Source organism: Balaenoptera musculus, chromosome 9 (genome assembly GCF_009873245.2).
Source record: "Balaenoptera musculus isolate JJ_BM4_2016_0621 chromosome 9, mBalMus1.pri.v3, whole genome shotgun sequence".
Classification (NCBI taxonomy): domain Eukaryota; kingdom Metazoa; phylum Chordata; class Mammalia; order Artiodactyla; family Balaenopteridae; genus Balaenoptera; species Balaenoptera musculus.
Window position 1 is genome coordinate 70859594 of NC_045793.1, and position 25202 is coordinate 70884795.

Sequence of the window (25202 nt, forward strand, 5' to 3'; positions counted from 1 at the left end):
CCTCACCACATTTGCGGGATCTTAGTTCCCCAACCAGGGATTGAACCTGGGCCCCCTGCAGTGGAAGCTTGGGGTCCTAACCACTGGAATTCCTCCCAGGAATTCTCATTAGTATTCACTTTTCAAAAGAAGTTTTCCCTGACATCCCTTCCTACTCTAAGCATATTTTCACTTCACTTTTTCTCAGGAAGGAGCCATCTTACTTCTGGGCTGGTCATGGCATTGATTCAAGAAAATTCATATACCGTTTGAAAACAATCCTGTGCATTTTTCCTTTCTTTCTTTTAAAATAAAACATGGATTTAAAAGTAAAAAAATTTTGTCATAAAAATTTAAAAATATAGGTGGGAAAAAACCAGAATGAGCAATCTCCATACACTCTATTAGCCAGAGTCAGTAATGATCAGAATTTCGCCACATGGTTTCTTTTTTATATCTGGGATTTATTTTGAGAATTTAGTGCTTTTGAGCAGCTCCATTTTCTTCTCATCGGATCACACTGCCTTCAGCTATGCATATATTATTTTAAAAGGAGGTTATTTATTTATTTTTAGAGCAGTTTTAAGTTCACAGCCAAATTGAGAGGAAGGTCCAGAGATTTCCAGTATCTCCCTGCACCCACACAAGCAGAGCCTCCGCACTGTCACCATGACTCACCGGATGGTGCATTTGTCACAACTGCATTGGCACATAATAACACACAAAGCCCATAACCTATATTAGGGTTCACTTTTGGTGTTGCACAGTCTATGAGTTTGGACAAATATCTCCATCATTATGGTATCATACAGAGTATGTTCACTGCCCTAAAAATGCTCTCGTGCCCTGCCTATTCATCCCTCCCAGCCCCCGCTGTCTTCTAAAATATTAATTATTGAAGAATATAAACTCATGGGTCTTAGATTTCTAAGGTGTTCTTTCATGGAGTCCTGCTCTGAATTTATACACCATGTCCTTTTGAAACCTAGCTAGAGATTTTAACAGTAATTTATCCAACCTGATATTTTTTGGATTGTGACTATTTTATAGGCTCTCTCACTTTAAAAATTTTTATTTTATTCAATATTTCACAGAATCAGCGACTCTCAGAGTTTGAAGGGATGAGACTAGCTAGCTGATGATTTCCTGTCATAGAGGAAATAGAAAGATTTCCTTTGAACTATTTGTAATACATGAAAATAAATATAAACCATCAAAGAAACATTGATTTAGAATCCCCCAAAAAAGTTATAACAATTAGTACATGTGCTTTGTAGAAAATTTAGAAAATACAGACAATTATGAAGCTGAAAGAGTAAATGTATCTACTAACTAAAATTACCTCCTCAGAAATCATCATTAATATTTTGTCATATTACCTTCTGCCTTTCTATATTTAATAAATATAAAAATAAATAACAAAGGACATGCTTTTTGCACACTCTGTGTAGACATTTCATAGAACTGTACTCTGGTGATCTCTTGCATCCTGGGTGTAGGTTCTAGAGTCAGCAGAGTTTATGATCGGGTCAAAGTTACCCTTGAAAATCTTTAAATCATGAGCACCTTTGTAAGCTAAAAATCCAGTAATTATCTAACTTTGATCTTTTTGCATTTTGGGCATGACCTTTTCATGCTCTCTCTGGGTGTGAGGAGATAGTGGTCCAGCAATGGGGCACAAGAAGGGGTTGTTTCATTTTATCACAGCTTAATTGGAGGAATTTTGGTAAAATGTGACTCCAGATTATGAGTATGTTATTTACCCGATGGCTTTGTTTCCCCTAAGAACTGTAACTTACACCATCGGCATGTATTCTGGGGTGATTATAAAAATATTTAACAAACTCAGAAATTCTAACTAGAAGTTCCCTGTGTGCCGGTATTTCTGAGGCAGGGTCAGGGAAATGATGCTCGGGCAGGATGAGAGGTGTCAGAGAAGTAGCTGCTTGATAACAGGTGTGTAAGTATTTCAGTACTGTAATAACAAGCATGGCTGAAATGGTAGGTGGAATGTTGTTAGCTTGAGAATGGCCTGTAACACATCAGATTCTCATATAAAACAACACACGTAATTAAGAGCTTGGACCCAAGATTTGAATCCTGGTTCTGGCACTCATGACCTGTGTAACTATTATCCAGTTATTTAACCTCTTGATGCCTCAGTTCCCTCACTGGTAAAATGAGGGTAATGACAGTTCCTATCATATAGGGTTTTTGGTCAAATTATATGAATTTGTGAAATGTGAAGAACAGAGCCAGTCACAAAGTACTCGTCATAGTTTTAAGTAAATTCCTTCCCCCCAACCCCCGTCATACAGACACCAAACCAGACTTTCCACTTCCTTAAATTAGACTTTTGTTTCCTTGATTCAACACAAAGCATAGTTCCATCAGCCCTTACATGTTGTAATAAACATTGCCAATCATGAGTTTTATAGTAACTCAGAAATTATTATTGTGGTAAATGGAGAAAATTTTAGATTTACCACAATTCTCTACACGTAGTTTCAAGAGCTAATGAGTAGTCAAGTGAAGTCAAGTGAAGTCAAGTGAACAAAATTTAGATTAAAAGTTGGCACAGGTCTGAAATGGGAAATATAATTTGAAATTCATTTTGTTCCATTAAAATTTTGCATCTTTTTCAGTCTAAGAATTTTTGATTATTTTAAATAAATTAACTTTGAGGTAGCAGAACCAGAATGAACACATTTCTCAATTAAAAAAAAGGCAGGTTATATTGATTAACTCGTTAGTGAACGTGGTGTGAGAAATGGCACGATAACTACTTATTACTTTTCTAAAAGTATACGTCCCCCTCGCTTGGAGAGGTAGGAATTATGACATTGTTTATGATCTGTGTTGGAAAATGTATCTATTGCAGGATTTTTGTTATTGCTTAATTTTTGCCAAACTCTGTTTCTGAATTAGCAAAATATATGATATTTTAGCTATTAAGACAATTCAGTATTAATAGCTAACTTGTATCACTTTCCTATTGCCGCTCTAACAAGCAATCACAAATGTAGTAGCTTAAAGCAACACACATTTATCTTCTTATACTTCTGGAGGTCAGAAGCTTAAAATGGAGACTCATTCTGGAGGCTCTAGGGGAAACCTGTTTGCTTGCCTAGCTTCTAGAGGCTGCCTGCACCCCTTGGCTCGACTTTGGCTTGACTTTTCTTCATCTTCAAAGCCAGCAGTGTTGCATCTTCTCTCTCTGAATCTGCTTCCCAGTGCTTCTGTCATGACATCACCTTTTGGCTGTATCTCTGATTTTTGTCCTTCCCGCTTCCCTCTTTTAAGGACCCCTGTGATTACATCACAGAGCCCACCCAGATAATCTCCCTGTCTCACGAGCTTTAACTCAGTCATGTCTGCAATGTCCCTGTTACCACGTAAGGTTGTATATTTGCAGATTCTGGGGATTATGGTGTGGACAACCTTGGAGGGCCATTATTCAGCCTACCACAATGTTCATATTAATTTTTTTTAGGATCTCTAATTTGGGTTACGTACTACATTTTAAAAAGAAATCTCTTCCTCTTTGAACAAATAATACAAAGTGCTTCAGAGGTTTCAGATTATTTTGCTGATAAACTGAATAAATACACACAACTGTTACTTTCTCTTTCTTCTTTTCTTTCTTCCATTCCAGATCCTGGGTGTTTGGCTGACCTACAGATACAGGAACCAGAAAGATCCTCGTGCTAATCCTAGTGCGTTCCTTTGATGAGAAAACAAGAGAAATCTTTCATATTCTGATCTTGTACATTTCCTCTAACTTTAAGTTAAGCTAATTTGCCTGTTTAAGGAAACAGTATATGAAAAATTGCATAATTGACAGTGGAATTATATATTTTTATGTTTCTCTGAATGCTTTTCTTTTTCCATTGCTGAAAAAATCTGAAACTTGTGGTCTCCTCTGAACCTCAGTGGTACCTTGTAATCTACTGTTTTTCACAGTGTCAGCACTGTCCACTGTGGCCTTTCTTAGCGTTTTTACCTGCAGAAAAACTTTGTATGGCACTATTGTGTTGATCATATTGTGAATCTAAATGTACATCTCACTGGAATAATTAATTGTATGTGGCACTGTGCTGTGTAGATAGTTCCCACTGGAAAAAAGAGTTGAAGTTTATTAAAGCCAGAAAGTATGAGATTCTATTCTGTTAAGTTCAATAAGGGAAATCTAAATTCCCCATTTTTTTTTGTCCTTTTAGGAAAGATGTTGTGGTGAAAATTGTTAACATAAAAGTGATAATTTAGTTCTAGTAGTCTTTCTGATTACACTAATGTACTCTAGAAATAGCTAGGTCTTTAGGAAAGTGTGGTTTAGTTTTTGATATTTACAGGTAAGTGCAAAGGAGAAATGGTTTCATGAATGTTCTAATGTGTAACATTTGCCTTCAGCCTTCAAAATGAAATGAGTTTGAGAAATTCAGAAATTATATCTATATAATCTTGATATTCTTTTATAATAATTTGAAGTCCAAAAGACTGCCTTTTTAATCAAGTTACTATTAATGCATTGGCCCATATAGCAAAAAGATATTTGACTATCTTACAAATTCTAAATACCTTTTCCGTGAAATTTCTCAGTATTGTCTCAGCAACTCGTCAAATCCAAGCTATTTGAGTGTGATCTCCCATAATTTGGAATTTAAATAGTATTGTGGTTCTGTATATCATGTTAAAAAATTAAGTATGGAAACCTTTCTTCGTCTATGAATGTTTGAATTAAAAGAAAGTAATGGAAGGATTGATAAATGAATTAAGTGAAGTGGAATTCTTCTCTTTTTTGCTTCGGGTTCCCTTTGACTGACCTAGAGCTGAGTGTATAATCCAACCGTGGAATTAACTTCCAGCACCAGTAGTCATCCCAAAATCTTTTCTTGAAATGTTTCAGTGTCTAATATTTTCTCCATAGCGAAAATTGTTTTTTAAAAGAGAAGTCGCTCATTTTGGGGGGAAAAATATGTAAGTTCTTTCCTGTTACTGAAAATTACTAATTTCCTGTCTTATATTTTATGTAGTATATGGTATTTCATTAGTAATTGTTTCGATGGCTTTTAGACCAAGAAAGAGGATAAATGGTTAATCTGTAGAATTTTAGAGCATTTTGAGGGTGGGTCACTTACATGCCTCTGGAAGACTTGCTCATCTTTCAAGAAAACTAAATTCCCTTGCTGTTGTAGGGGAAGAAAGATAATTTTTTCTCTGTTCTTCTGAGTTCTTGGCTGAGACCCCGTGTAGTAAATGACAGATAACAAGAGAAACAACAGAAATTTATTAACATGTATACCTCATGTATACATAGGAAATATCCAGAAAAACTGATTAACTCCTCGAGATGGCTCAAGCCATCATCTTACATACTGTCTTCAGCTAAAGGCAAAAGAAAGGTGTGTGTGTATGGGAGGGGGGCTATCAGGAAGCCAGTTATGGGAGGTTACTAGGAAAGACACAGTAAATAAGGATAAGGTTTGTTAGCAGTTTTAAGCCAGTGCCATTGATAAAAGAGTTTCTTGTGATTTGGAATCATCCTTTTCTTCCTGGTACAGAGAAGGAGACACCTTTACAAATGGAGATTTAAGTGTAAATTTACCTTACAGAAGAGTAAATTTCTACTCTGTTTTCAGAGCTTCTCCTGTCTGTTGTTTCTCAAAAGTAATCAACTCAAACTAATCTTAATGCCGAAGAGGCATATTGTGAGGTGGCGGGCGTATTCTGCTCTCCTTCAATTTCATATCGAGCTCTGGGTGACCCTAAAAATGTTGCCACTTGTACCATAAGATGAGATTGTAAGTGACACATGAAGGAAGTGAGATTTTTGGACTCCGTCTTCCTTTAAGGCATTTTGTATTTTCCCTGTTTGCTTTGTTGCATTTTGAAGTTTCCATGAAGTTCTGGAATCTCCTACTAGAATACTTTTCTTGGTGCGAATGATTTTATGTGGGAAGGGCTGTTCCAGAGAGAACCAACCCATAACCTTGGTTTGTGCTCTAATTGCAATGGCCTTATTTAGGTCACCCTAGTTACAGACCAGGGACTGAGAAGCAAGAATCTTTAGGACTACTAAACTCTGAAGACTGTCCCGAGTCCCGAATGGCTGCTGGAGAGGCTGCCGAGGTCAGGCGGATCCCAGGATGACCGGAGGGCCACTGCCTCTTGTGCACAAAATGTTGCCACAAACACATTTTGTGACCTCAGAGGAGGGTACGTTTCAAATCAGGGTCTGTCCTGGAGCGATAACAAATGTCTGTAAGGCCAACTCAAGACTCCAGAGCTTCTTTCTTCTAAACCTAGCATTTATTAAAAAGCAGACAAACAAAATACCTATTTTAAAAAATTCTTTCATTCTCTGTGGACTTATTTCATTTAGAGAAATGTTTCTCAGAACATTTACGCAGTCAGCCTTGATGTTAAAGTTGGAATTTTAGAAAATATAAGGCTAATACAAAGGGAAAAAAGTTAGGTTATAAATTCTAGAAATCCGAGCTCATATAGCTTAAATTCATCTCAGCTACTGTGTTATCTAAGCAACAGTGAGTTTGTGAAAACCAGTTATGCATGTTCAACCTAAGTAATATGCTGCTGAATGGAACCTTTCAGGAGAAAAAGAAACCAGAAGAGTGGCTTTTAGTTCTTAGTTTCTTCAGCCAAAACCCTCCTCCCACAGTTTTTCTAAATATTTGTTTAACCCTGTTTAAGTTTTTTCATCCTCTTGAAAATGCACTGACTAAATATATGAAACTGTTTCACCATTTAGCTGGTACTGAGAAAGTTAGAATCACGTTTTTACATAGTATTTTCTAGGGGAAAACCACTTTTGGGCATCTTGATTATACAAATAGGATCATTCACATGTCAGTTGTTTTATTGCAGACGACAATAAGGTTAAAGACCAAGTTGTCCAAGTTTCTGGATAAGTGAAGGGATTTGTGTAAAGTTGTTCTGCACTTGGTATGTTTGGGTCTGGCAGTTAATTTTTACACCAGGCTCTCTATGCCAGATGCAATTACAAGGTGGGTTTTCCATGAATGTTTTCTAAACAATTTTAAAGGGGCGGTGCCCTTCACCCCACACCTCCACCTGACTCCAGAGGGAGAGGGAGGGAGAAAGAGAAAAGAGACCACAGCTTTTCATGTTGAAGTTTATCTGGAATGTCATGATCACAATTGTAGTCATTGAAATGACTCTTGAAACAGTGGGAAAGGGGAAGAGCAGCACCCCCTATACCATGTGCCGGGCTGCTTCTCTGGTCCTCTCCTCTGCTGAGGAAACTCAGCTTTTGGAATTCATTTTCAAAGAAGGGCTTGAGGGAGTTCCCTGTGAGTGAAAATATATGTCGAAGAACGGACTTTCACATCTCTTGGAGGGTGAAACCATTTCTGCTTACTTTTGGGATCTTGCTTTTGACAGGTCGATGAGGTCACAACTTGACAGGCGGCCTCTTAATAAGTTAGGCTGACTTCATCTGGACTTTGAAGTCTGCCTCCTTGGTGGGGTGCTGGAAAGTTTCGTGCTTGCCTTCGAGCTCTTTCTCTTCTCCCTCCAGCTCCCATTCTCAACAGTGATTACTAAATATGAGGACCTCAGTACCTACTTAGGATTACTGAAGGCATCAAACAAGCAAAAAACCAAAGCAGAGATAGCTGGTTATAGGTGATCGTTGGAAGAAGACCGCGGTTCTAAAACAGGTAATAAAGGTTTAGTCAGGTATGTTGATCATCTACGTAAATGACTTTTATGGATGATTTTTGTTACTACCTTTTTTTTTCAAAGTTAGTCCTCTCCCTCCTACCCTCAGATAAAACTGATAAAAAAAAAATTTAAGGTGGTAACATATACATAGCATAAAATTTATCATTTTAACTGGCTTAGGTGAGCAGTTCAGTGTTATTAAGTACATTCGCATTGTTGCACAACTGTCGCCACCATCCATTTCTAGAACTTTTTCATCTTCCCAAACTGAAACTTTGTATCTGTTAAACAATAACCCCTCATTCCTCCCTCCCTTCAGCTGCTGGCAACTACCATTCTACTTTTATCTGTGTGAACTTTACTGCTCCAGATGCCTGTCTGGAAATCAGACAGTATTTGTCCTTTTGTGGCTGGTTTATTTCACTTAGCATAATGTCCTCCATGTTCATCCATATGTCAGAATTTCCTTCTTTTAAAGGCTATAGAATATTCCATTCTATGTAAAGCACATTTTGTTTACACATTCATCCATCAATGGCTATTTGGTTTGCTTCTACCTCCCAGCTATTGTGAACAATGGTGCTGTGAATGTGAGTGTACAGATATCTTTTTGGGTACCCACTCAGAAGTGGAATTATCAGATTGTATGGTAATTCTGTATTTATTTTTTGAGGAACGGTTATATTTTTTCCATAGTGGCTGTACCATTTTACATCCCCCCTAGGTTACCAACATTTTAATTCAGCTATTCAAAATAATACTCTAGTCTTAAGGCATTCTTCCATTTCTCTCTCAAGATATGCTCTCACTTAAATTTATTTAAACACAAAGGAAAGACTGTGAGATGACAGTAAAGGGTTTGGTAGAAAGAGCAGGCATTGTTAACATTTCCATGAGCTTAAAACAACCATTTTTATGTTTGCAACTTCCCTTTCTAACCTTTGTTAAGTACACATGTCCTATAGTTGCAATTATAGCATAGAAATTCTTAAATTCTTTTTCACTTACCCTTTTTGTTTCCCTGTGATGTTTATAACTTATAGATGACAACGTAGTGCACTTTGTGTTAATTATGTAATCATTAGATTTGGAGGTGGCCCCTTTCTTTGGGTATGTTTAAATAATGTTGCCATTGGCATCTTCGCAGAACAGTTTCTCTTGAGTGATTTTCTTAGGACAAATTCTCAGAAGTAGAGAAAACTGGGTCAAAGTTGATCAATTTTTTTTTTTGAATGACTATTGCTCTGTCACTTTTCTAAGGGAGACTCATTTCCCTTGCAGCCTTGACATTTGACTTCTCAGAGATGTATTTATATTTTAAAAAGTATATGGGTGGCTAAAATAGCATGTCATTCAATAAATTTTAAGGACTTAATCTTATTTCACATCAGCCCAATTAAAAAAAAAAAACTATTTTGCTGTACAATAAGGAAACCTGAATAGCTTAGAAGTTGTCATTCAAAATATTTGTTTATATACATGGAACCTGTTTTTTCCTCCAGTTAACCCTCAGAGAGCTTTCTAAATGGGATATTTTACCTTTTTAAGTACATGTAGGTTACCTACTTACAAGGAGGGCACCCAATCCCTCTGGTGATATTTTTGCTGAGGATTTATATGTCATTAAATCAACAACATAGGTTTCTGTTGCAGAGCTCTTTGACAGTACTGTGTGAGAGAAAAGTATTTTAAAAAGTATCAACTGGGAAAGTTAATAATGCCAAAGAATCTATTCAGAAAAGGCTGTATCCAAACAAACAAACAAAGTTAATTAAGACAAGCAATAGATAACCAATAGGCAAAGCATTGCACAGACTGTCGCAGCCATTCAGGGGCCAAAGCAGGCAGTGGGGTTTGGGTGATAAAGGAATTTTATCTAACAATGAATGTGAGATTAAATATGTAGTGAAGTAATTAATACATGGTTCTACTTTTTTTTTTTTTTTTTTTTTTTTTGGCTGCGTTGGGTCTTCGTTTCTGTGCGAGGGCTTTCTCTAGTTGCGGCGAGCGGGGGTCACTCTTCATCGCGGTGCGCGGGCCTCTCACTATCGCGGCCTCTCTTGTTGCGGAGCACAGGCTCCAGACGCGCAGGCTCAGTAGTTGTGGCTCACGGGCCTAGTTGCTCCGCGGCATGTGGGATCTTCCCAGACCAGGGCTCGAACCCGTGTCCCCTGCATTGGCAGGCAGATTCTCAACCACTGCGCCACCAGGGAAGCCCCATGGTTCTACTTTTTGTCAGCAGAATAAAGAGTTAAAGGTAGTTAAAGTGCTCCCCTATCTGATGGCACCTCCTCTCTCACCTCATCCAAAGATAAGTAGTAACCTCTGATCTTTACCCCATGGACATGATGTCAGTGCCCTTTGCTCTTTACCCAGCAAGTCACATTTGGGTGAAGAAGATGGGAACATATCAACTGAATTTATTCCCGGCCAGTACTCTAAAACCTTAAGAAACCAAATATATTATGAGTTTAATTTTCAGGATTTCATTAGGGTGTGTTTAAGGATACAGATATTCTTTGAATGACCTTTTTTTACAAAATTAGTCTTCTGAAGGAGAAAGCTACCTGCCAGAGGCTTTCTCTGAGAGCAAAATCTAACTAAAATTGGATTGCTAAATTCAAGAGTGTCCATTGGAGTTTCTGGCCAGGGTGAGGAGGGGTGGTCTTCAATTAGGTATTGATTTTCATGGGATGCCTTTCTAGATATTTTCACACTAGAGCATATCATTTGATACTTCTGTTGTTCAAGCTCATGTCTACTTTTAGTCAGCCAGTGAGAAACTATAGTGAGATGAGATGATAACTTTGTTTTTGGGCTTCATTGCTTGAATTAGGTTTGTCTTGTCCTCTTTTTGAACATTTTGTGTGTCTGAAAATCCTATTTGGTGAATGAACCAAAGAGCTTTTCTGTGAAAGACCAAGTTGGGGGAAAAAAGAACAGTTTGAACACCCCTAAAAGGATTTATTTTTTTAAAAATCATGGCTCACTCTGGTAGTATAAGATATTGTTTTCATACATGTATACTTAAAGCCAAATTTAAAAAAAGAGCTGTTGTAACATGAAACCATAATCTAATCAGTAGGTTCACCAGTGCTTCTGCCTTCTCCACAGTCTTCTAAAATCTCCTTTGGTTCCAAGTCTCAAGGCCCAACACAAAGGGAGGAGCTTGCAGATTTTGTTTTTCCTCTATAATTCAGTCTTCAGGAACTTGAGAGCTTTCTTCATGTTGTCAAGCACTAATGTGGGAAAAAGTTATGAGAGTCAATACATCATCAGATCATATTGATAGATATAGCGTGAATGTTGGTAACCTTGTAAATTTTTTTCTAAAAGTATGTGAAATGGCTTTTATTATTATAATCTAGTTCTCTTCCAATGTTTATTAACTGCCTTTCTTACAAGGCACGGTGATATTACCTGTGCAGAATACCTGCCTTTAAGGAACCCAAAGTCTTATTAAGATCTATACTGTTATCTCAAGAATGGTCAATACATTTAGAATGTGCTTCACCTGGCACACCCAGCATCTACTGGAGACATTGCTAATGGACCAGGACATTCTTTCCTGCTGCCCAGACACAACCTCATAATCCTTCCCAACATAACGTTCTAGGTTGGTGCCACCCAACAGAAATTTCTGTGATGATGAAAAATAGTCAATGCCTATTCACTGAGTACTTTAAATGTGGTTACCATGTCTGAGGATCTGAATTTTAAAATCTTAATTAAAACAGCTACATGTGACTAATGGCTGACATATTGGGCAGTGCAGGTCTACATAGTCACTAGTCATTGAGTGAATTGGTTCTTATGACAAGACTCAATTTTCTTCCCAGAAGGACTAATTAGATGTCACAACTAGGTACAGCCTCTCATTGAGGTTCTTCATCTGCCTTGAGTCTCACACTTTTTTTTTTTTCATGTTATGGCAACCCCAGGGGAAGTGAGTATCTTGGCAACTATTTGGAACCATCTTTCCTATTGATCTTTAAAATTGAACTTGAATTCAACTTTAATAAGCTGGACTAAATTATTTCACTTTTGTTACTTGGAAAACATTTAACAAAGCATGCAGATTGCTACTGTTGCTATTGTAATGGTACGATTACTATTGCGCTCAGGTCTGTGGTAGAAGGAGTTAAGTGAGCCTAAGAGAAACCTGAAAAGGAGGTAATATGGTCCTAGGATTCTCCTAGAGGAAAAGATACCTAATCTAAATAACTCATCTTTAATTGAGTTTTTAAAAAAGTGAGATCAATGCTTGAATGTCATTTGCTGGAGGACACAAGGCCAGTTAGGGTCAGACTGGTTGTCTGGGGTCTCTGAGCACAGCTTTTTCTCCCCTCCCCATGTGGGCTCTCCTCCCAGTACAGCAGTGAAACAGATGTTCAAAGGAGGTAACACTTACGTAGAGCCATATCCGAAGGTTCGTAAGCATAGAGACGATTTGAGTATCTTCCAGTGATGTCGGCTCTAACTGTCAGGGATGGGTCTACAAAGAAAAAGCCAAAGGGAATGGAGTACTATGTTTCAAAATAACCCCTATTGCATGATGAAGCCTACATGTGTATCCACATCCCATGAAGAGAACACAGTGTGTCCTGCTGGATGAGATTCTACTCCATCCGGTCTGCAACCTGGCCTCTGCAGCCGGTACCCAAAGCCAGACTGGGAGCATTCAACAGCCGTGCAGCGCTATTTGTGGAAAAGGTTAAGAACCCTGCTGTCCTATCTATAGCAACCTGAAAATAGGGTAATATACATTCTTGGGATGGCGTTTTGTTTTTTTGGTGAAAACATTGGCATTCTCTACTAAAGAATTATTTTAAATTTTTGAAATGATTATACTGTAATTGAAATATGTTACCAAGAGCAACCTGGATAATTAGGAACTCACATCAAATGCTAGTTTTCCAAACCAAAGTTGTTTTTTTTTTTAAGTGAATAAAAGAATGCAAGCCCTTAAGACCAGCCAAGGCGAAATAAGTGTGTAGTTTTTTTACTTTATTGTTAAGTAGCTGCATTTTAAAAATAGAGATTTAAGCGTCTTCCCCTATACATATATTCCTATAGGTTGAAATCCTTTTTTTTTTTCATGTTTTATATTTACTTGAAGTTATCAGTTATTGAGGAAAAAACAGGTATAAATAAGATGCATCCAGAAGGGAGGTACTAGGATATGCAAAGGCCTAGCAACCTTGCCTTGAGAGAAGTGATTGAAGGAGGCTATGGTCTGTGTCCTGAGAATTAGATGAAGAGGAAAGATGAGGCCCAGCCACATGGATGCCAAGTCTGTCACCGGTACCTGATGGACAATCCCTGTCATTTCAGAATGTTGGACTAGGACCAGCAGACATAAATCACAGGAAGCAGACTTTCCTTTGTTCAAGAAAGACTTAAGACCTACTCTGCTTCAGCTCGCTGTAGAGGATACACACACAGGGTCTCATCTTCATAATACTGTGACATCAGAAAAGCGTTTTCAACTCCCAAGCATTGGCTTACAGCCTTGGCTGCACAGTCATCTGCAGAGCTTTCAAAGACTGCCACCTGCGTCCCAGCCCCTGAGATTCTGATTTAATTGCTTTGAGGTGTAACCTGGGCAGCTTGATGTTTAAGATCTTCCAGGCAATTCTAATGTGCAGGCCTCGTGGAGCACTACTGAGCCGGAAGAGCAAGCTGCCTGGGACCTAGTTCTTATGACCAAAGGAATCGAACGGGGGTTAAAAAGCCCTTAGACAGGAACACTCTGAAAAGAATTCCAGCACAGGGTGTGACTGGATGACCTATAAGGGCCCTTTCCTTTAAGGGTCTAAATCCCAACAAAACCAAATCTGTAAGATTAGCTCTAGTTCGGCCTTTCTCCTTTTCTCCCTTCACTTTTTCTTGCCCCTGTTTTATAGGTTAGTGTGAACTTGGATGAACTACAGAGGTGATCTGCTTGATCAGAGTGAGCTCTGCTGTGTGATGGATTTAATTATGGATTGTCCTTTTATCAGTATCACTTTGATCAAAGCCAAACTCAATTCATTTGTTCAATCATTTAACGAATACTTATTGTGAGCCTACCACAGGGTCATGCTGAAAATATGATGGTGACCTGAAGGAGATCTGGTCCCTGCCACATGGGGGGCAATATTTATTAAACAATCACCCAATAAATACAAAATTAAAACTGAGGAAAGAGTGACCATTGAGAGGAATATGGTGCCACAAGAGCACATCGTGGGAGTTTGAGCAGGTCAGTGAATGACAGTGATTAACCAGGTGACCTGGGGGTACCGAGGGGGGAAGCAGAAAAGCTTTCCAGCAGAGGGAATGGCACATGAAAAGTACCAGTGGCAGGAAGGAGCATGTCTCCTTTGATTTTTTTTTTCTTTCAGCCCATATTCATAACTTGCCTAGAAATAATGATCAAAAAATGTCAGAAAGAAAAATCCAGCACAGGAATCAAAAGTTTGCCTGATTAAATATTTATAGACCTGATATAATTCAGGGAAATGATTAATACGTTTAAACAGTTAACAGGTTACTTCCTTCTCAGGTGTACTTGTGGCAGAAGATGAGAAGTTAATATTAGCAGATGAAGAAAAAAATGTCATGTATGGAAATAGGTAGAAGCTTGCATTTCCTAATGAAAATAGGTTGTGAAACTGAACGTTAAACCTCCCCAGTAGAGCTTCGTCGTGGCCTTGGCCATGGTGCAGCAGCACGTGAGGGTGTGGAGGACAGAGGCAGAGATATGGCGGCACTTGTGTAATGTTCACAGTGTTTTATCTCATTGTCACTTTTACTTACCAATAAACATAATCCTGGGGACGTATTGGCCATCGGGAGAAAGGTGTTTGTCAGTTGTTTCATACTAAGATTTAAAAAAAAGCAGCTTTCAGTTTGTTTATATTCTTCAGTTATTTTCAAACTTGTTAAAACAACAGTGTGTCCATTCCTGGGCTAGGCATCTTAAGACACTATAAGTCACATCTCTTAATACAGAGAGTTTATAATATAGATGGGGAGGCAAGTTCCATGCATGAAATAATAAGACAGAGCAGACTGTGATGCAGAACATGAGGTAAAGAACTGATGCATGTGGTGAACAAAGAGCCAAAAAACTCAGTAAGGGAGAATTTGGAAGGCATACAGTGTTTGGGGAAGGAGCTTGGATGAGGTAGGAGGAAATAGCATAATGAAAAAAAAAAAAACAGAAGTCATTTTTAGAGAATCTGCAAAAACAGGATTATCTTGAGAATTCGTCTATCCATTTATCATTTTTTAATTTTCTCTGTTTAACAGGGAGATACAGGTAGGAGAAGGAATATTTAGGATCCAGGGGGGTGAAATGTTATGATGAAGGATATACAGGTGCATTGGGTGCCCAGCAGGGCATTTAGCCTCATCTGCAGGTTCCGCTAGGACTTTCTGAAGTGGGTAAAGAGGAATCTTTAAAAAGTGAATAGGGGTCAGTTATATAGAAAAGGAGGTTACTCCAGGCAGTGGAGGGGGGAAGATTATACAAAGGTAGAGGAAAGGCCTAGCACTTCATATAACCAAGTGTTTGGATGCGACTAAAGGATAGGGATACCTGAGGCAGTAGTGAGAGAAGATGCTAGAAAGCTACTTCAGGGGCTGGCTTGTGAGTGGCCTTGCACACCACGCCACAGTGTTTACGTCTGCTCGTAAATAAATAAGAACCACTGAGACTGTCATACAGAGTGAAGTAAGTCAGAAAGAGAAAAACAACTATCGTATATTAACGCATATATGTGGAATTTAGAAAAATGGTACAGATGAACCTATTTGCAAAGCAGAAATAGAGACACAGACATAGAGAACAGATGTGTGGACACCAAGTGGGGAGAGGGGGGTGGGATGGATTGGGAGATTGGGGTTGACATATGTACACTACTATGTATGAAGTAGACGGCTGGTGAGGGCCTACTATATAGCACAGGGGGAAGAAAAAAGAAGGTACAATCTGTCTGCAGGACACATATTAAGTTAACCTTAGAAATGCATTCCAGTATACATTAGGTGCAGACAAATACTGTTTGATTCCACTTATGTGAGGTACCTACAGTAGTCAAATTCATAGAGTCAGAAAGTACATTGGTAGATGCCAGGGGCCAAAGGGGGACAGTGGGGGGAGTGGGGAGGGGGAATGGGGAGTTAAAGTTCAATGGGGACAGAGCTTCAGTTTAGGAAGGTGAAAAATTCGGAAGATGGATGATGGTAAGAGTTGTACAACGATGTGAATATACTTATTGCCACTGAACTGTACAATTAAATATGGTTAAAATAGTATGATTTATATTTTGTGACTTTTACCACAATAAAAAGAAAAAATATTAAGAAGAAAAAAAAAAGAACCACTGGAGGGGTGTTAGAAGTGCCATGATTGCAATTTGGTTTTTAGAGTGATTACCCCGACAATCATGTGGGATTAGATGGGATTTATTTTGTAGGCAGGGAGCCACTTAGTAATACTGCAATAAGCTAGGCAAGGTGAAAAACTCTTACACTAAAACAGCGGTCCTCAATTTATAGGGAAGTGACCAATAGCAAGAATATTTCAAAGTTAGAACCACAGGGCTTCTTGACTGCCGGAGGTGAGTGGGAGGATCACCTCTAGAATAACACTCTAATGGAATAAGGAATAGAGGAAAAAGAGCTTTTTGAAAAACCTGGGCCTCGCTGATAAATTCGGTGTTGAACGTGTCGAGTTGAAGCTGATTACGAGATTTCTGGAACTAGGCTGTGTGCGTAAGTTGGAAGCTGGTGCGTGTTTGGGGAAGATGTGGGAGTTATCGGTAAGCAGGCATTGATTAAAGGCCGATGAAATTGTCCATAGAGAATATAAAATACAAAAAGAGAAGTAGGTCAAGTAGAGATTCATGAAGTCACTCATATTAAGGGGTAGAAGGAGGAAGAGGAGCCTTGGAAGGGAGGTGGGGAAGAACCGCTGGCGTGGATGTTCCTTCAAAAAGCCAACTTGTCAACCTGGAAAGAGGATGACAGAGAGAAGCTTCAGGGGACATCTAGTTAGGGAGAGTAGTTTTCTGAGTAGTTTATTGACTGTTTGCTCTCAGAAGGAAAGTGGATACTGTTTGTATACCAAGCAGAAGAACTTGTCAAGGCAGAAAGCTTGACCATCAGGAGGGGTGGTGATGGTGAAGTAGGACGGGAAAGCATGAGGCCACAGCACATGTGGAATGATTAGATTTGGACACCTGGAGAGCCATCTCTTCCGGGGAGAGAGGGCACACGGACTAAGAATGGGTGGAGAGCAGCGAGGACTGCAGGGGAAAGGGGCACAGCGAGGAGTTTTTAATGACAAAAACGTTCCACTTATTACAGCAGCAGAGAAATTCTGGACCACAGGAGAGTATTTTTCAGACAACTTAAAATTATTAATTCCTCAATAAAAATGTAGACATGCAAGAAATAAAATCTTTCCTCATTGTTATCTATGAGATGAGATGTTTGGAGCACATCCCCATTAATGCAGTGTGACTAAGATGTGTAGGGAAGATGAACCATCCATTTCAAATTCTAAGCCCCAGAGAAATGGCAGGATGAAGAGTAAACTTACAACTAGATTGAGGAGGACAAACTGCTCTGCCAATTTCTGGATTTCTTTATTTTCAGCAAATGTCTTCTTTAAAGCTATAATGTAAAGAAAAGATTGTTAAGCATTCATTTCATCACCAGTTAAAACCATTATTCTCTGTTGGATTTTAAGTTGAACTGTATTTGTAATACAATACTCAACTCCGCCCTTTCTGCAAATGGTTAGTGAAGTAATATCTAGGCCATTGACTAGCTTTGCTTCGCTACGGACTCATCCAATCATTCATTCATTCATCCCTTAATTTTTTTAACCCATATTTACTGAGTGGTTACTATGTGGCAGGACCGTTTCATGTACTGGGAATAGAGCAGTGGGGAAAAAAAAAATAATGTGCTTTCTTCATAGGGCTCAAATGCTTGTGTAGGAGACAGGTCATAAACAAGTAAATAATTTTAGGTGGAGATAATGGTACTTTGCAGAAAAATAAAGCAAAGCAAGAGGTTTAAAAGCTACAGGGTGGTTAGGGTAGACTTCTTTGAGGAGGTGACATAGAAGTGAGAGGGTGCTGCATTCTAAGATGTTAGGGAAATGTCACACATGGCGGAGGGGACCGCAAGAGCAATAGCCCTGAGCTGGGAATGGGTTTGGATGCTTGAGGGAAAGCACAATGGCCAGGCTAGATGCAGTGGAGGGAAAACATGGCGAGAGTGGTAAGAAAGGCAAGGCAGCCAGGGGCCAGATCATGTCCAGCCATTTGGGCCATGATCAGGAATCTGGATTTAATTTTACCTGTGATGAGAAGCCACTTGAGCACGTGAGTGTTAGGATCTGATGGCTTCCGTGTGGAGAACTGACTGTCCGGTGACCAGGTAGGTGCCTGTTACAGGTCTAGGCAAGATCTAAACTTGGTTTGGATGAGGGTGGTAGCAGTGAGGCAATCGGAAGTGGCTGGATTTGGGCAGGACCTACATAATATATGTGGCCCATTGCAAAATGAAAATGTGGAGCCTTTTGTTCAAAAATTATTACGAATTTTAAGACAGCAACAACAGAGCTTTACAACAAGCATAGGAACCTACTAAGCACTGGGTCCTGTGTGACCGCACAGGTGGTGTGCCCACGAGGCTGGTGCTGGCTTTCGGATATATGGTGAAGGTAAAGCAATGGTATTTGTGGATGTATTGGATGTGAGATGTAAGAGAAGACAAGAAGTCAAGGATGAATTCTAGAGCTTGTTTTTTCAAAATGTGAACCAATGGCTAACACAGACTGTGGAAATATTTGAAGTTACTTTAAAATATGTTTTTACTACATAAAATATTCTTTTAAATTCAGCTGTGCTAGGTGCTAAGGATGTAAAGATGAGTGATCTGGACCCTGGCCCTAGAGCTAAAAGCCTGTAAAGGAAATTATATTTAGAAGTATGAATTACCTTGACTGTGTGGGCATTCATCCAAGTGATGAATAATCATCAAGGGTTTATTGCTTTAAGAGACAAAGAGAGATTGGATAATCTTCAATGAGTAGGATTTCATGTGTAGCTAAAGATCACTAGATGGTGCTCTTGAGAGCTTTGAGGGAATTCTGTAAAACTTGTCTTTACCTTGTCTTGGATTTGTATAAAGCTTCTTCATATGTCTGAGTCCAGATGAGTTGATCGCCCCAACCTAGAACAAAATGAACAGTATATTTAAAGTGATTATATTCTCAGATCCAAAGCTGTTGAAAAGCAGGGGTAAAACTGGGATCAGTATATACTTGACGCTAAAGAAGAGCAAAACCCCCTAGAGAAAGCAGAAACAATTATAAACTTTGATAAATCTAGAACAAACACATAAAAAATATGTTCAGCACACAACTCTCAGCTCTGAATGTTAAATCTTTACCAATTATGTATAACTGGAGACCGACAAGAAGCTGACTCCTACCTCTGGAGAGGGTCTGGGGCAGTTTGGGTTGAGAGTCCTTTGTGTCCTTCTTAGCTCCTGGTTTGACTGTGGTGTCTTTGGCCAGAGTGTAGGAGAGGGCCACAAGGAGCAAGAATGCTGACACTGAAATCTTCTCCATGGCAAATCTGATATGGAAGACAAACAGATAAGCAAAAAGTCAGTAAAACAAAAGAGAATTAGCAGTTTTCGAAATCTTCAGATTGTAGCACAACCATGGGATACAGCAGGAATTGAGGCTTAGATGAGATTGAACACGTGCAATTGGAGTAAAAAACTACCTTCCACAGAATTTTCCTAAGAATACATAGTATGAATATCTATCTATCCATCTATCATCTATCTCATCTGTCTACCTCTATATGCTATAGATCCAACTAGATAAAATATGAAAATCTCCATAGAAATCTATAATATAGAAATAACTACATATATATTTTAAGAAAATAAGTAGATAGATGTATATATTCTTATAGCTAAGGGAATTTGCTTTTAAATTTATATTAAAAAAATTGTAGTACTGGAAGACACCTTAAGGGTTATATCCTCTTTTCCCACCTCCCCATTGTCTCATTTTGTAGATGAAGAATCTGAAATTCAGAGAAATGAAGACTAATGAGATGGGCATAGAACCAAGGCTTTTGGATTGTGCCATTTTGCAATGCTGGCTCCCATCTTCCCATCCTGAAAAAATTACCCTAAACATACATACTTCTTTAACATTTTGTTAAAATGAGGACGCTGCCATTGAAGAATAAGATCTGAGTAAAATGATTTATTTCATTTAGAAACTGCCAGCTTTATCTTTTAACTAAAAACTTGCACCCACAAAACTCTCTCCCTAGTGTAATATTCACTCAAATTCTATATATTGGTTTTGAATTGGTTAAAATACACCAGTGCAGGTTTCTTTCAGTGAACTAATTCTTTGACTCTCAGTGCAGGCCTGTTAAGGTAGGTGGCTATAGGCATGTACTTTAGTGCACAAAAATATTCTATGGGACTCCTAACACAGAGAAACCAACCCCATGGATGTCTCTTTGTTAATTTTTTTTCCTTCCCAGTATTCCAAATTTAATTCTCCGGGAATGTTACACTACTGTGAAGCAGATGCTTATGAATGGGAAAGTGAATGACAAGGTAAGATCCATGAATGAGTGAGGAAGTGAGCTAGCTCGCTAGCAAAGTGAATTGCACTAGCCAATCACTAGGGTTATCCAGGGACCATAACATGCAAAGCTGGATACTTGGGATGCTAATAAAGCCAAAGACCGAAATTTCCTAAAAAGAAACATCTAACTCTAATATTGGTGTATGTTTCGAATTAAATCAGCTGAACTCTGCAAGGGAAGCAGGATGGACCATCAATGCTTAGTATTTTTAGGGAGTAAAGTTTCTCATGTTCTGATAGAGCAAGTGGGAACCTTTGTTAAGTATTAGCCAATTCTAAAAAAAAGGCGTTGCTAAGTCACCAAATCCAGATGATGCCTTGTATTAAACTGACCAATTATTATCTGTGTCATCGTACGTAGCCCCACAACATCTCACTCAAAAAAGACAAAAGCATAAAAACAGGGATACACTTTCTTCATTTTCTATACCCATAAAGATATGGAAATGCCAATAGCAATTTTTATTATCCAGCATTTTGCAGAAACAACTAAAGTGTGCTCCAAGTCTTCCAGCCTTTTTGGTACAAAGGCTTCTTTTTAATGTAAACAACAAAAACCAAGAACCTTTATGTGAGAATAGTTATACTTTTGGAATACTAGTTGGATTCAGAAAAATATCATGGCAAATAATGACTTTAAATTTATCGACACACATTTGATTTTGTGTTTCTTTATACCAACAGCATCTAATGTATATTAGAAAAAATAGTAGTAAACTAGTGGTGAAGTATTTAATTCATTGACAATTCTTGTTGTGCAAGTGGCTACTAGAACTCCTTGCTATAGCTCTGCATCTTTCAGGTTGGAACTGTTGATATCTTATACGTGTCTTATGGCAGGATGACTCAAGGGAACCGAATAAAACTCCTGCTGTACAAACATCCTGCTCTGAGCTGACTTTCTGAGATTCACTGTACTGAGTTTTCATTACTGAGTAGACTGTGATCTGCAAACTGCCTGCATAAACCACCTCAAAACAGAAAGCTAACCACCGAGGACATTGATAATTTGGAGACACACACACACACACACACACACACACACACACACACACACACACACACATATTCTTCAAAACCAGAACTTTTCACTTTTCATTATATTTCTGTCTTCTTATCTTCAGCAAGGAATGCCTTGCAGGAGGTTTCAGTGTCCCTGTTCATAAATGCCTCAGGAAAGCAACCAGATCTCTCCTCCTACAGCCTATCCCATGAATTTAAAGATTGAAGAAGCAATAAGGATATCTTTATATTAGACACAGAAAGAAAACCGTTTTCTGATTTGCAATAATATTCTGAACTGTAATTCCAAGCAGCCAATCTGAGCTGAGCTTTCACAGTCCTGCAGGTCTTTGCTTTGCCAGTGGGAAAGAAACAGAGCATTAGATGGTGATCAGGGCTCAGTAACTAAGACAGGAGACGCTGGGCCCTGTGCCGGGCTTGAAAACTCCTGGAGTTCGCTCACTCTTAAACCTTTCATTTCCTGAGGGAGAAAGCATTACCTTGAACCAGCTCAGGAGCATAGCTCTGCCAAAGAGAGGTCCCAGTAAGCCTTTGGTGGAAATCCCATGATTCCCTCTCCAAATCCCATTTCACTGCCCATGGAACTACCCTGCACTCCTCTGCCTGTGGATTGTCTGCAACTTTACACAGTAACCAAAGGCCAAATCTCATTCTAACAAGTGCCCTTCCAACACTGCTGTCAGGAGCCTTACCTGGATTTCCCCACCCACCTGTCTGTGTGAGCCAGATGGCCTCGATGCGGTCCAAGCTTCCTAGTGTGCTGGCTCAGCCCAAACCTGTATTTATGCACCTGTGCACACCTCAGGCCCACCCACTAATCCCACATTCACATGTTGCAAACTCGGAGAGGAACTGTTCTTTTCCCAAGTCTTCCCTGGGCTAAAGAGTTCCTTGTTTTTAAAAATAAGGTTGCAAAGGAATGCCTTTCAGTATGCATGTTGTTAACTGTTTGTGAAAGTAGATTGTTAAGAGATTGGGAAAAGATGGTCAGAGTGCCAAATCCAGGTAAGCTTTAAATGAAGACATTTGATTTGCCTGAAGGCTGATTTGTCTTTTTGTGATTGGATGGAGTTTGCGGTTTGTAGAATTTTTTTTTTTTCTCCCTCTTGGGGAGATTGCCTCTATTTAGTTGGAAACACACAAGAGATGATTCACAATTCTAACCCCTACAGTCTTATAAGCTGCTATCCTCCATTATGGTATAAATTATTTTACACAATGTACTTCCTCTTTCTGGCAAACAAAATGTATAGTCACTATAGGTATGAAAAGAATCCAAACCAAGCATTCACATCATATTTTAAAACTAAGGAAGTTACTGAAAAAAGATATCCTAACACTAGGAGTTTTTATTAATTACCTTGCAGCAACTTCCCTCCAAAGAATTCAAAGCTATTTCACAGATATTCTTTTTTTTTTTTAAAGGACTGTGGTTACCAATGGGGTGTGTGGGAGGATAGGGTAGAGGAGGATGTGTGTGGACGTGTTTCGTACTGTTTAACAGATATTCTTTTATTTAATGGCAGACTTTCCTGCTAGGCATGCAGGAAAGTATTTACATCATTTTTCAGACCTAGAAAGTAAGGTCTGCAACTATTTTCTCATTCAAGGTTATACAATTATTCGCTAAACTTTTTAAGACTGGAATTGGGTTTTCTGTAAAAAATTTTAATCCTGTGTTTTGTTCGTGAAACTATGCGCAATCCTTAAAAGTTCAGAATAGAGAAATCTTTAACAACAGAAAATTAACTAATGGGATGCAAGCCCTATAAAAATAACTTTTGAAATGAGTTAATATTTCAAAACATTTTAAAGTAGGTAAATTTTTTGATAGAGCCTTAATATCTGTGGGCAAAATATGAAGTGATTCCCAAAACGGTGAATTTTCATTAGAAATGAGTTTACAGAGATCATTTCTTTAGGAGTTTGAGTGAAAACAATGATTTGAGCTCAACTTTTAAAACTGATAAGCCTTTTATATAGACTCAGTCTATTTAGCCTTTAGAATAGTCAATTCAACCCCCTCATTCTGCAGATGGAAAAAATGATGTTAAAAAATTAATGACTGTGTGAAGATCTCACAACTTGTTAAGGGCATCGCTGAGACCAAAGCTGTGGTGTCCTCTAGTCTACCACCTGCTAAGAATGGGAAGTGGGTAGCATGTGGTCTACATAAGATTCTTGTCTGAGTCCTGCATCCTTGTGTTCACTTGCTGGATGATCTGAGAGACATCATTTAACATCTCTGAAACTTCAGTTTCCTTATTTACAAAACGGTGATAAGATTACCATACATGTCTGTTTTGAGTATGAAATGAGATTTTAATGAAATAAGAAATGGGAAAGTACTTGGTACATTCATTTGCTAGGCTGGTATATAGCAAAATACTATAGACTGTCTGACTTAAACAACAGCAGCTTATTTTCTCACAGTCCTAGAGACTGAAAGTCTGAGATCAAGGTATCAGCAAGTTTGATTTCATCTGAGGCCTCCCTCCTTGGCTTCTAGATGCCACCTTCTTCCTATGTCTTCCCACGGTCATCCCTCTGTACCTATCTGTGTTCTAATTTCCTCTTCTTGTTAGGACACTAGTCATCTTGGATTAGTGCCCATCTTAATGACATATTTTACTTAATTACCTCTTTGAAGACTATCTCCAAATATCCTCATATTTTGAGGTACGAGAGTTATGATTTCAATGTCTGAATTTTTTTTTTTTTTTTAAGATTTTTTTTTGATGTGGACCATTTTGAAATGTATTTATTTATTTATTTATGGCTGTGTTGGGTCTTCATTTCTGTGCGAGGGCTTTCTCTAGTTGCGGCAAGTGGGGGCCACTCTTCATCGCGGTGCGCGGGCCTCTCACTATCGCGGCCTCTCTTGTTGCGGAGCACAGGCTCCAGACGCGCAGGCTCAGCAGTTGTGGCTCACGGGCCTAGTCGCTCCGCGGCATGTGGGATCTTCCCAGACCAGGGCTCGAACCCGTGTCCCCTGCATTGGCAGGCAGATTCTCAACCACTGCGCCACCAGGGAAGCCCCTGAATTTTTTTATTGTGGTAAAAACAGATCACATGAGATCTACCCTCTTAACAAATTGTTAAGTGTGCAATACAGTATTGTGAACTATAAACAATGCTGTATATCAGATCTCTAGAACTTGTTTCTTGATGTTTAATTAAATGAAATTAAAATGAATATCAATGGATTAAATTCACCTAAATTAGATTACATTTCAATATATTAAATTTAATATATTAAATAGCTGCTTGTACAAAATTCTTTTTTTTTTTTTTTTTTTAAATTTTATTTATTTATTTATTTATTTATTTTTGGCTGCGTTGGGTCTTCGTTTCTGTGCGAGGGCTTTCTCCAGTTGCGGCAAGCGGGGGCCACTCTTCATCGCGGTGCACAGGCCTCTCACTTTCGTGGCCTCTCTTGTTGCGGAGCACAGGCTCCAGACGCGCAGGTTCAGTAATTGTGGCTCACGGGCCCAGTCGCTCCGCGGCATGTGGGATCTTCCCAGACCAGGGCTCGAACCCGTGTCCCCTGCATTGGCAGGCGGATTCTCAACCACTGCGCCACCAGGAAAGCCCCCAAAATTCTTTAATGAAATCCCCCTAAGTATTTTTACCTACATTTACAAATTTAATACCAGTACGTCTACTTCTTTTAAACTTTTAAAATGTCCAACAGGGCAGATTTGCAAATGTAATTACCAAAACTTTTCTAAGCACTTTAGCAATTCTTGTAAATATCATAAATTAAAATTACTGATTAACAATTCAAGTTATATTAATCATGTAAATA

The 25202-nt window shown here is 38.8% G+C and overlaps 2 protein-coding genes across 3 annotated transcripts in view; one reads left to right on the forward strand and one right to left on the reverse strand.

Moving 5' to 3' along the window:
* Positions 1-4736, forward strand: part of TSPAN13 (tetraspanin 13) — a 30525-nt gene extending 25789 nt beyond the window's left edge. Inside the window, exon 6 of the mRNA XM_036863828.1 lies at positions 3635-4736. Within this exon, the coding sequence (XP_036719723.1) occupies positions 3635-3709 (75 nt within the window). The 3' untranslated portion in view covers positions 3710-4736. The remainder of the gene's footprint in view (positions 1-3634) is intronic.
* Positions 4737-10632: 5896 nt separating this feature from the next.
* AGR2 (anterior gradient 2, protein disulphide isomerase family member) lies at positions 10633-22171 on the reverse strand. Of its 2 annotated transcripts, none has more exons than XM_036863861.1 (8): positions 22105-22171; positions 19183-19328; positions 18858-18921; positions 18687-18739; positions 17276-17349; positions 14485-14548; positions 12095-12178; positions 10633-10922 (listed from the first exon to the last, which is right to left on the reverse strand). In XM_036863861.1, the coding sequence occupies exons 2-8, from the start codon at positions 19319-19321 to the stop codon at positions 10873-10875; spliced, it is 528 nt and encodes a 175-aa protein (XP_036719756.1). In that variant the 5' UTR covers positions 19322-19328; positions 22105-22171; the 3' UTR covers positions 10633-10872. The 2 variants fall into 2 exon arrangements, with proteins under 2 accessions (XP_036719756.1, XP_036719757.1); XM_036863862.1 differs by having other exon boundaries at positions 10871-10922; positions 22087-22171.
* Positions 22172-25202: the final 3031 nt, after the last annotated feature.